Source organism: Erythrolamprus reginae, chromosome 3, assembly GCF_031021105.1.
Source record: "Erythrolamprus reginae isolate rEryReg1 chromosome 3, rEryReg1.hap1, whole genome shotgun sequence".
Taxonomy (NCBI): Eukaryota; Metazoa; Chordata; class Lepidosauria; order Squamata; family Dipsadidae; genus Erythrolamprus; species Erythrolamprus reginae.
This window is the reverse complement of record NC_091952.1, coordinates 89,769,697-89,782,730: the sequence shown is the minus strand read 5'-3', so window position 1 is coordinate 89,782,730 and position 13,034 is coordinate 89,769,697. Positions and strand designations below refer to the sequence as shown.

Sequence of the window (13,034 nt, the reverse complement as noted above, 5' to 3'; positions counted from 1 at the left end):
TGACAATACGTAATAATTTAATTTCAAGAAACACACAAATCTAGTAGCATGGACAATTAACAAAACCTTGTGAGTTCCAAAAAGGGGCAAGGCAAGAATGCTTTTGTTGATTCCAGATCTTAAAGTATTGATTAAAATTATAACGCAGGAAGAGGTAATTGCTGGAATGAAGAGTGAAAGGGAAAGGCATTTGCTGATGGTATGGTAAGAATTCTGAAATAATTCCCGGAATAGAGATATTAATGGAAAAATTAAAAGATTTTGGTGCGCTAGCTGGCTTTAAAATTAATAATCAAAAGATAAAGATATTAACAAAAAATGGAAGATCAAATCTAACAGACAAAAACTAGTTTGAAGATTTGGAAAAAGGGGGGGGGGGAGGATTTGATTATTGGAAATGCTAAAATATGAAAGAAAGCACCACAATATATCTTTAGAGAGGATAAAATATAAATACATTTTTAAATCATGTAAAGAAAATTGGAAGCCACTTTTTAATATTTTTTCTTTCTTAGCATCCTTTCTTTCTTGTTCATTACTTTTCTTTTCTTTTACTTTACATTTATATTGCCTTTTCTTTAAATTCATATTGTTTTTATTCTGTTAAAATTTTATTTAATAAAAAATTAATTTCAAAAACTTAGTTGCAAAACTACTTCAACGGCCGGCCATATTCTGCATCAAAACTTCATTCCTCTACTTGAACAGATTTAACCCTGCTGTTCTGTTCGAAAAAAGTTCCTAATGTTATGTTCCCGGGTCACCCTGACCCGGACCGAAAACTCTTCATTTGCAGTGCTTATGTTTGGTCTTTTTGAAAGCTTTTTTCACCTGGAAACATGTTTGAACATTTCTGCACACAATGGAATGAAAATTGAACTGAAAAAATTAATCCTTATTGGTTTATTTTGCACATAAATGTGCCTCCCCCCCCCCGTTTTTGTGAAAGTTTTTTCAATTTATGGATAGTTTTGCTTGCAAAATCCATTCTATTTTACTAAAGTTGGTGTGGGATTGGTAGCTTGAACATTTCTGCACACAATGATATGAAAATTGAACTGAGAAAATTAATCCTTATTGGTTTATTTTGCTCATAAATGGGCCCCCATGCTTATACTCAAATAGGCTTATACTCGAGTAGGCTTATACTCGAGTATAAAATGATATGGTCTTATATTCAAAAATAAACCAATAAGAATCATTTTTTTTCAGTTCATTTCTATTTTTCTTATGTTTAGGATTGTTCAATTTAGTATATCAAAACTTTTGAGTTTATTGATAATTTTGCCTGCAAAATGCATTCTATTTTACTATTCTATTTTGGTGTGGGATTGGTAGCTTGAACCTTTCTGAACATAATGATATGAAAATTAAACTGAAAAAATGATCCTTATTGGTTTATTTTGCTCATAAATGGGCCCCCATGCTTATACTCAAATAGGCTTATACTCGAGTAGGCTTATACTCGAGTATAAAACAATAAACCAATAAGAGTCATTTTTTTCAGTTCATTTATATTTTTCTTATGTTCAGGATTGTTCAATTTAGTATATCAAACCTTTTGGGGGAAAATTCCTTAGGGATTTGTAGCCTTAAAAAATATAAATTGACACGAAATTCAAAAAGGATGGGGGGAGGGGCTTTTTGATCAAAATAAAAATGTAAGTCTCAATTTTTCCAGTTCAATTTTCATATCATTATGTTCATAAATGTTCAAACTAGTTTTCCAGTTGAAAAAGTTTTCAAAAAGATTAAATTCAAGTACCTAAAAAAAATATTTATGGTCCTGTCATATACGAACAGAAACAGATTTGAAGTTATGATTTTTTTTTGCCCAGAAAACAATTAGCCACCACCCCAAAAATATTTTTTGATGACCAGAATTGTTAAATTGAGTAAATGAATGCCTAAGATTTTAAAGAATATTTCGGATTTGGAGCATAAAAAAATAAAAAGTGAAAATGATTGCAAGCAGCCGAGGGGGGGGGAGGCCTTATTTCTGATGTTAAAAAACCAGTAAGAATCATTTTTTCAGTTCCTTTATATTTTTCTTATATTCAGAAATGTTCAAGCTACCAATCCCACACCAACTCCAGTAAAATAGAATGGATTTTGCAAGCAAAACTATCCATAAATTGAAAAAAAATCACAAAAACGGGGGGGGGCGGCACATTTATGTGCAAAATAAACCAATAAGGATTAATTTTTTCATTTCAATTTTCATATCATTGTGTGCAGAAATGTTCAGACTACTTTCCAAGTGAAAAAAGTTTTCAAATTGACCAAACATAAGCACTTCAAATGAAGTGTTTTCGGTCCGGGTCGTATGTGACCCGAACATAACATTAGGAACTTTTTTTGCTCAGCAAAAACTAAGCCCCCCACCCCCCCAAAAAAATTCTCATAGAGAGAACCCCTGAAATGATGAAAAGTCATGAAATTTCAAGTTTCAGATATGCAGGGAAAATTTTTTACAGGGACTCAAACTTGGCTTCGGGTCACATACGACCCGAACAGAACAGCAGGGTTAATAAATTAATGCCAGCAAACCCATCAATTAAAAGATATAATTTGCTTTGCTGAAAAAGGAAGAGAGGAGGAGACCAAAAAAGATTGGACTAAGGAAACAATAATAACTCCATAAAAGTCAGAAGAAATGTAAATCTGGATTTAATAAGCTCTCAGAAGGAAGGGTAATAAAGGAATCTTCTTCTGTTCTCACCAACAAAATATAAGAACAGAAGTTCAATAAATATGTAGCTTTAAATGCATTGGAGGAATAATGATGCTGAAAAACTCAGCAATGGAGAAATGGAATGGAGAGCTTTTCTAGAAGACAAGTGAAGCTAATTAGTGATAAAGAACAGATACATGCTAAAACAGGAAGATTCAGGCAAATCTTTCAGACTGCAAGCTCCTTAGGGTTTAGAAGACTGTTAGCACTGTGAAAGCATTTGGCTGTTAATAGCAATAAGGAAAAACCTGGAAAAAATCAATAGGGAGATAGTAGGTCTATGTCAATTTGCCATAGCCAATTCGCTGTGGCCAATTCACTGCAGGACATCTTGCTGTCGGACAAAAGTTACACTAATACATACATACATACATACATACATACATACATACATACATACAAGGGCTGCAAAAAATTTTACTACCACACTATGGGCATGGCTTATTTTGTGGGTGCGGCTTGCCAGCCATATGATCAAGTGGGAATGGCTTGAAGGTCATGTGACTGGCTTAAGGGTGGCCAACTTGACATCACTCACATCAAGGGTTTGGATTAGGGTTAGGGCGCCTGGCCTCTCCTCGCCTCAAAAAGATACAATTTCCCTATCAATTTACTATTACTGAACATCCAAAATATACTATTTAATTCTATGTATATATGTCATATGTGTACATACATATTACATACAGGCACACAAAAATATACATTATCTACTATACAAAATGTGTGTGTATGTACACATATATACACACAGCTCTTCTAAAATTATACATATTCAACTTCATTTACTGTGATAGGAAAAACATACCCAGAGCCCAGAAGGGGGAAAAAAATAATTCTACTGGTTCTGCCTACCTGACCATACCTGTAGGAGTCCATCACTGCATACATACATACATACATACATACATACATACATACATACATACATACATACATACACACATACAAATGTACATACATAATGGAATAGAATCTTAGAAAAAATGCAAAAGGAGGTATAGAATGAAATGTGAATGGCAAACATTAAAATTAATTTATTTGAAATAATTAAATATAAATTTTAAATTATCTTGCAGCAAGTTGTCCATGATGAATTGGCTGCAGTAAATGGGCTGTGGCATCTGGATCATGGTGAGTTGGTCACAGTGAGTTGGCTGTAGCAAGTTCTGGGAAGAGACAGCTGGGAAGAAGGAATGAGAAGACACTGTTGTTTCCCACAGAGATGGACCTTTTCCTGCCCCATCCTTCTCTGTTATACTTCTTGAAAAGTATAAAACAGAGAATCTATTTACAGTATAGAACTTCTGTGGTTACTATAGTAAACTAACTCCAGAAACCTCTTTTGTTTAGATTGTATTTGGTAGCAGCAGCCAGAATTTGGATCCAAAAGAAGTCAGTACAATGCACATGATTTCCTTTCTCTTTAAAAAAAAAAAGGATTAGGTTCCACCAAATCCATATAAGGTTACTGATCATCCTCCATCCATCCTCAAATCTTGAAAAGGAAGTTCAAACATCTTCTTAAATTGACAAATGTTATGCATTCAGATATAAATCCTGATCTGAAGAGTGTCAGCTAGAAGATGTCCAGGGTCCCTTTGAAACTACACAACTCTAAAATACAATAATTGACACTGGACTAATTCGTTTAGTTCACGGTTTTAGATATGAAAGTTCCCCAGCACATCAGGGGTAGGTTCCAGATTCTTCTACTGCTGGTTCACTCAGGAACACACCATGTGGACGAGTGTGCATTGTGCATATTCACACACATGCATAGTACTAATCCCCCCTTCTGTGCATGTGTAGAAGCAAAAATCAAGATGGCGGCGCAATAGGTGGCCAAGAGAAATGGCTCAGGGGAGTGACAGGCCTGGATCTCTGCTTGTTCCAGTGACCCAGGCCAGCAAGTTACTAACGCTTCTACAGAACCAGTCCAAACCAGCAAGAACCCACCTCGGCAGCACATGTGCCTGACTATGATGTGGGTACTTTTCTGCCTCTGCTTTCTGGTATTTTTCCATCAACATATTATTATCTTTTAAGCACCAATCCCTACTGGAACAGAATATTAAAATTCTAGTAAGCCTGAACCCATTTTGAGGAAGTACCTAAGGGCTAAATGTTATTATCAGCTATTCAGTTGCTTGTATGAATCTTTTCTTTTAAAAAATGAGGTCCTGATTTCAATGAGAACTGTGACTTGATTGCAATACCTTGTCTCTACGGTTTTTATGTAAAACCTGAAACCTCATAATATTAAACAGAACAAATAAATAGGCAAGCATTCCTCAAAACCCAGTTGAAATTATTCACATGCAGAGCATTGCTTTGTTGTGCAACAAGTTCAATGTTAAACTGGCTCAGAGTCTTACCTGGCTTTAGGTGAGCAAATGGGATTTCTCCTGTTAACAGTTCCCAGAGACACAAGGCATAGCTGAAAACATCAGCTTTTATGGTGTACCGTGTACACTGTGTGAATACTTCAGGGGCCATCCAGCGCAGATTCTATATATCAAGACAACATCAATAATGCAATAACTGTATGTTAGTTTTCTCCACAAGGGAAACCTATCTCTTCTCTATTTTATTTCTGTTTGTTTTCTGGCACTAGGCTAATGAAATAATTCCATGAATGAAAAGAAAGCATAGTGATTGGATTGTTTCCATATTAACGTGCAACAAAGGGATTATAGATTGCATTTTGGATTCGTGGCCTGCATAACACCGGAACAGTTTTCATCGTACACGTTTCCACTCTGAAATACAATTTTACTGAATAGTATTTAGACTTTGCAATAGCATTTATTTTATTTTATTTATTTTTTTCCAAATCTTTTTATTGTTTTATAGATACATATATCACAATTTGTTTATACAGTTTGCAGGTCTTATCCAACTTTTTTACCGGTTACAGTTGTTATATAGATAATATTAACTTAATACTATGCAATGCAAAACATGGTAAAAACATTCAAATGGTATTTTCATTTTTTTTTAAGGTTTGTACTGCTATTTTGTATAGAATTATACAAATCTTTTCCTTTGAATCCACTCGTGCCAATTGTTCCACATGCTTTTAGTTTCATTGATTCTGTTTCCCTTAAGTAGGTTTGTCATCTCGTCCATTTCTGCACATGTATATATCTTGTCTATTATTAAATTTACATTGGGAGTCTGTTCGTTCTTCCATGTTTGCGCTATTGCAATTCTTGTAGCTGTGTTTATGTGAGTCAATTAAAAAAGGGTTTGTTTAGAGTATGATCTTTTCCAAATTCCAAGGAGCATCCCCTCCGGTGAGTACTCTATTTCCTCCTTCGTGATTTCCTTTAACCATTTGTAAATTGTTTCCCAAATTTTTTGAATTTTAGAGCAGGACCACCACATATGGGAGAAAGTTCCTTTTTCTTTATTGCATTTCCAGCATACGTTTTGTAGTGCTGGGTAAATTTTGGCAAGTCTTGCCGGTGGTAGATACCACCTGTAAAATAATTTGTAATAGTTTTCTTTATAGGCTGATGATAGGGTGATTTTAGTTATTGTATTCCATGTTTTCTCCCATTCTGCTATATGGATTTCCCTTTGTATATTTTTCTCCCAGGCTACCATTGGATTTTTAATCATCTCTTTTTCTTTCTCCTGTTCTAGTAAAATCTGGTACAGTTTGGTTATCTGTTTTTCCACATTTCCTGTTAAGATCTTGTCCAGAGTTTGGGTGGAATTTGCTATACCTGGTGTTTGTTTATCCTTATTATATCTGGATTTTATTTGTATATATGTCCACTCGTCCATCCTATAGTTTTGTAATTCCAATTCTTGTTTAGTTTTAAGTTCTCCATTTGGGTGTAAGATATCTTTATATTTTATGGTCTTGGTTGGGTCTATCAGATTCGGATATACTATGGTTTCCATAGTAGATAGCCATCTAGGAATTTTGTTATAAAATTTTCTTTTAGTCTCATACCAGGTTTTAAGGAGAGATTTTCTTATCATGTGTTTATTAAAGGCAGTTTGTTTTTGTTTATCGTCTCTCCATAAATAGGCATGCCACCCCATCTGTAGATCATGGCCCTCAAGTACCAGTATTCTTTTATTAGTGAGATTAATCCACTCTTTTAGCCATGTTAGGCACGCTGCGGTGTAATACTGTTTCAAATCGGGGACTCCTAATCCTCCTCTGTTTTTGGTGTCTTGGAGGTATCTGAACTGAATTCTGGGTTTTTTATTTTGCCAAATGAATTTTGAAAAAGTTTTATTAATGTCTTTGAAATTTTTTTGTTCGATATTAATAGGGGCAGTTTGAAAAAGGTAGGGGAATTTGGGTAAAATGTCCATTTTTATCACAGCGATTCTACCTAACATGGATAGTTGCAAATCCTTCAATTTTTCTAAGTTTTTATTAGTTTCTTGTATGAGTTTGTTATAGTTATCTTTTTTGAGAGATGAAATTTTATTTGATAATATTAGTCCTAAGTATTTAATTGTTTTTGTAGTTTGTAGATTTGTAATTTCTTCCAATTTTTAAATTTGTTTTGTAGTCATATTATTTGTCATAAGCATCGTTTTTTGCTTATTAATTTTTAGTCCTGAGAGTTCCCACAAATTTCTATTTCTCTAATTAGTTCTGGGCCAGAACTTATAGGATCTTCTAAGAAAAGTACAATATCGTCTGCGTATGCCTGTAATTTGTACTCTTCGTCTTTTATCTTAATTCCTTTTATTTCATTATTTAGTCGAATTTTGTTTAGTAGTATTTCCTGGGTTAATATGTATAACAAAGGGGACATTGGGCATCCCTGTCTTACCCCTTTTTCTATTGAAATTAGTTCGGTCATGTCATTATTGATTATCGCTCTGGCTGATTGTGTTGTATAAGTATTTTTAATGATATTTTCGAATTTGGTTCCCAGTTTTAGTTCTCTGATTACAGCTATTAAGTATTGCCAGTTGACGCTATCAAAAGCTTTTTGTGCGTCCAGGAATGCAAGGGCTACTTGTTCTCCTGGATGAGCTTCACAGTATTCTATGATATCTAGAACTGTCCTTGTGCAATTTGAGATTTGTCTATTAGGTAGGAATCCGTTTTGGTCTGGGCTAATTATTTTATTTAATATATTTTTTAATCTTTCTGAGAGAATTGCCATAAAAATCTTGTAATCCTGTAATAGCATTTATATACTTATATACTGCTTCATAGTGCTTTTACAGCCCTCTCTAAGCGGATAGCAGAATCAACATATTGCCCCCAACAATCTGGATCCTCATTTTACACACCTCGGAAGGATGGAAGGCTGAATCAAACAGCCTTCCATACCGCAAAACTGATTTCAGACTGTCTCAAATCAGTTTTATTTATTTATTTATTTTATTTATTTATTTATTGGATTTGTATGCCGCCCCTCTCCGTAGACTTGGGGTGGCTAACAACAGTAATAAAAACAGCATGTAACAATCCAATACTAAAACAACTAAAAAAAACCTTATTATAAAACCAAACATACATACAAACATATCATGCATAAAATTGTAAAGGCCTAGGGGGAAAGAATATCTCAGTTCCCCCACGCCTGGCGGCAGAGGTGGGTTTTAAGAAGCTTACGAAAGGCAAGGAGGGTGGGGGCAATTCTAATCTCTGGGGGGAATTGGTTCCAGAGGGCTAGGGCCGCCACAGAGAAGGCTCTTCCCCTGGGTCCCGCCAAACGACATTGTTTAGTTGACGGGACCCGGAGAAGGCCAACTCTGTGGGACCTAACTGGTCGCTGGGATTCGTGCAGCAGAAGGCGGTCCCTGAGATAATCTGGTCCGGTGCCATGAAGGGCTTTATAGGTCATAACCAACACTTTGAATTGTGACCGGAAACTGATTGGCAACCAATGCAGACTGCGGAGTGTTGGTGTAACATGGGCATATTTGGGAAAGCCCATGATTGCTCTCGCAGCTACATTCTGCACAATCTGAAGTTTCCGAACACTTTTCAAAGGTAGCCCCATGTAGAAAGCACTACAGTAATCCAGCCTCGAGGTGATGAGGGCATGAGTGACTGTAAGCAGGGACTCCCGGTCCAAATAGGGTCGCAACTGGTGCACCAGGCGAACCTTTGCGGTATGTCTGGATACAGAGGAGCAACATGTACTCTGTGGCAAATGTAGTGCACTAATGAGCACTGAATTTACAAATGATTGAATTCTATGCTCCCGCATCTTGTATGTGCATCTTACTGAAGGTCACAGCCAGTTTCTGGTTTCTTTGACCCTTTTCAGACCTTGGAAATAATGACTGTGCTTCTGAGCAGTTTATTACTCTGAATGAGCCTCTGGTTTGCAATTGAGGATGAAGTTGCCAGTGCCATTTACAATGAGTAAAGGTGGTTCGTGTTTCGCGACCGTTCGTTTAGCGACCGTTCAAAGTTACAACGATGCTGAATGAATGATAGTTACAATTGATCTTTGGAGTTATAGCTGTTTATTTTATTTATTTATTTATTTATTTATTGGATTTGTATGCCGCCCCTCTCCGTAGACTCGGGGCGGCTAACAACAGTAATAAAAACAGCATGTAACAATCCAATACTAAAACAACTACAAAACCCATATTGTAAAACCAAACATACATACAAACATAGCATGCATAAATTGTAAAGGCCTAGGGGGAAAGAATATCTCATTTCCCCCATGCCTGATGGCAGAGATGGGTTTTAAGGAGCTTACAAAAGGCGAGGAGGGTGGGGGCAATTCTAATCTCTGGGGGGAGTTGGTTCCAGAGGGCTAGGGCCGCCACAGAGAAGGCTCTTCCCCTGGGTCCCGCCAAACGACATTGTTTAGTTGACGGGACCCGGAGAAGGCCAACTCTGTGGGACCTAACTGGTCGCTGGGATTCGTGCAGCAGAAGGCGGTCCCTGAGATAATCTGGTCCGGTGCCATGAAGGGCTTTATAGGTCATAACCAACACTTTGAATTGTGACCGGAAACTGATTGGCAACCAATGCAGACTGCGGAGTGTTGGTGTAACATGGGCATATTTGGGAAAGCCCATGATTGCTCTCGCAGCTACATTCTGCACAATCTGAAGTTTCCGAACACTTTTCAAAGGTAGCCCCATGTAGAAAGCACTACAGTAATCCAGCCTCGAGGTGATGAGGGCATGAGTGACTGTAAGCAGGGACTCCCGGTCCAAATAGGGTCGCAACTGGTGCACCAGGCGAACCTTTGCGGTATGTCTGGATACAGAGGAGCAACATGTACTCTGTGGCAAATGTAGTGCACTAATGAGCACTGAATTTACAAATGATTGAATTCTATGCTCCCGCATCTTGTATGTGCATCTTACTGAAGGTCACAGCCAGTTTCTGGTTTCTTTGACCCTTTTCAGACCTTGGAAATAATGACTGTGCTTCTGAGCAGTTTATTACTCTGAATGAGCCTCTGGTTTGCAATTGAGGATGAAGTTGCCAGTGCCATTTACAATGAGTAAAGGTGGTTCGTGTTTCGCGACCGTTCGTTTAGCGACCGTTCAAAGTTACAACGATGCTGAATGAATGATAGTTACAATTGATCTTTGGAGTTATAGCTGTTTATTTTATTTATTTATTTATTTATTTATTGGATTTGTATGCCGCCCCTCTCCGTAGACTCGGGGCGGCTAACAACAGTAATAAAAACAGCATGTAACAATCCAATACTAAAACAACTACAAAACCCATATTGTAAAACCAAACATACATACAAACATAGCATGCATAAATTGTAAAGGCCTAGGGGGAAAGAATATCTCATTTCCCCCATGCCTGATGGCAGAGATGGGTTTTAAGGAGCTTACAAAAGGCGAGGAGGGTGGGGGCAATTCTAATCTCTGGGGGGAGTTGGTTCCAGAGGGCCGGGGCCACCACAGAGAAGGCTCTTCCCTGGGCCCCGCCAAATGACATTGTTTAGTTGACGGGACCCGGAGAAGGCCCACTCTGTGGGACCTAACTGGTCATTGGGATTCGTGCTGAGATAATCTGGTCCGGTGTTGCAGCATCCCCTGGTCATGGGATAAAAATATTGGATGCTTGGCAGTCTTCCACATTTATGACCATAGCACGCTCTTCAACTCTTACCACCCATGGATCTCTTGCTCATTTGTGCTTTTGTGGGGAAGGGGCTGTCAGCTGGGATTGGTGAGAGTGACAAAGTGCACAGCAGTCAAAATAGCAGAAATTTGAGAGATACCTGAGTGGGAGGTGAGCAATGCTGGTCAAGAGAAGCATGAAAGTCCTTGCCTAATGATGGTATGGTTGCAAATCTGGCCAAATAGTTGCAATCTGTAAACTGCCGTCACTAAACACACTATCATGTGATGTTTTGCCTAATGACAGGCTTCACTTAGTGATCAAAACCCCAGTCCAGTTAGGATCATTAAGTCTTGGCTGTAATGCCAATGATCACAATTCTTCAGATTTGAAAGAGGCCTTACTAAGAAATTTATATAATGATAGAGTTCTGATTTAGTGAATTGGGCTAGAAATTTTTGAAAATAATATCCACAGTGGCAATCAGCATGCTTAGGGACGTCTTTAGCAAGTTTAATCTGTGAGGTTCCACCAACCACAACTCAAATCTCCCCTCTCAGGCAATTGTTTCCCACTCTATTTTGCAATGACAATTTGAGAAAAGGGACTTTCTCAGAATGGCACCAAACTTGCAAGCTCTCTGTGAGAATTCTTAGTATAAAACTCAACTTTTGTCTCACAAGAAATGAAATCTTGGAAAGGATAAAGTAAGTAGAATATAAGCAGGAGTAGGCGGGAAGCTATCCACCAAGAGTTACCATTTGATTCTGAACTAAAGTTGCTAATATAAGCTAACATTAGGATATCTGATATTAATATTAATATTTGAGGGACTGTCTCTTGCCAGTCACATCTACCTGACCCATCAGAGTTGGAAGGCAGGAAATGTTGCAGGTCCCATCCCTGAGGGAGATATACCTGGTGGGACCCAGAAGAAGGCCCTTCTATGTGGTGGTTTGCTCACTTTGCAACAGCATTCCCCCAGATATAAGAATGGCTCCTACTCTAATAATCTTCTGGAAGGCACTGAAGACCTGTTTCTGCCAACAGGCCTAGGGAACCAGAGTGAGATGGAGCTCATTAAATGGAACATGTAATCTGCTGTTTCCTGGGCAGGGTGGGAGGGAGGAGGGGATTATTTTGTTATATTGTACTATATTAATTTATTTGATTCTTTTTGTTAGTTTTTATTGTTTTAAATGTGGTTTTATATTCTGTAAACTATCTTGAGTCGACATGGGCGAATAGGCAGCAACATAAATTCAACAATCAAACAAATAAACAAACAAATAAATATTCATTGACGCAGACTACAACCCATTGCTGCATGCAAAGCAGAAAGAACATTTTTTGCTCAATAATCTTGTCGCCCTTGAGCAGTTAATGTGGACAATAAACAATGGAACACACTATCAATATACTGTAACTTGGATTAATATATACGGTATATACGTGTACAATATATAACACACACACACACTCAAACTCATGAAAATGTTAAAGGGAAAAAAGACAAACCCCAGGTTGCTTTGTCATATTGTCCTCATCCAGAGACTGCAAAAATCTTGATTCTAAGATTAAAAATTAAAGCAAAAAACAAAGGGAGGAGAGTATTTAAATCAATATCACTTAGTTCAGATAAACAAGTGGAAAAAAGAGTTAACAACTGTTGTGATTCCGTCTGAGGCCCCTCAGGGAACGGCTGATCCTCTGCCGGCTTCCTGCTCAGAGGGGGAGGATGAGGAACAGGAGGTTCAGGCAGACGGGGAGGAGGAATCTCAGGCTGAGGGAGAGGGAGGACAGCCAGAGTCCCCCGAGGGGGAGCTCTCCCCAGCAAGCAGCCTGGATTCCTTAGATGAAAATGCACAAGCAATCATCGATCTCCGGCAGAGAAGAGCAACACAACGAAGGGGACAATTAGCCAGGTACTTTCAGCACTAAAGAGGCAACAGCTGGGTTTGGGTGTGGTGCTCTCTGGAAAGGCTGAAAAGGCAGACCCACCCTTCCTGGCTTGTGGAGTATTATCTTTGGGAGTCCTGGGACCTGGCTGTGATCTTTGGCGTCTTGGAATTCTGGTTTGTGACTTTGAATACTGAAACCTTGGGGGGAAAAGGTGTGGGTCTTATTCTCTACAGTGGTGGGTGTGCCAGCAAGAAGTCTGCTGTATTGTCTGGCTGTCAGAACTCTGCTGTGAAGTCTCATAGCCTGCCTGTTGGGAAGAACAGGTTTTTCTCTGTGTTTATTTTTCAA

General features: G+C 38.0%; 1 protein-coding gene across 1 annotated transcript in view; it reads right to left on the bottom strand.

Annotated features, from left to right (window-relative positions):
* TNNI3K (TNNI3 interacting kinase) overlaps positions 1–13,034 on the bottom strand; it is a 297,450-nt gene that overhangs the window by 83,070 nt on the left and 201,346 nt on the right. Inside the window, exons 19-20 of the mRNA XM_070746161.1 lie at positions 12,303–12,355; positions 5,113–5,245 (exon numbers count right to left, since the gene is read on the bottom strand). Of these exons, the coding sequence (XP_070602262.1) occupies positions 5,113–5,245; positions 12,303–12,355 (186 nt within the window). The remainder of the gene's footprint in view (positions 1–5,112; positions 5,246–12,302; positions 12,356–13,034) is intronic.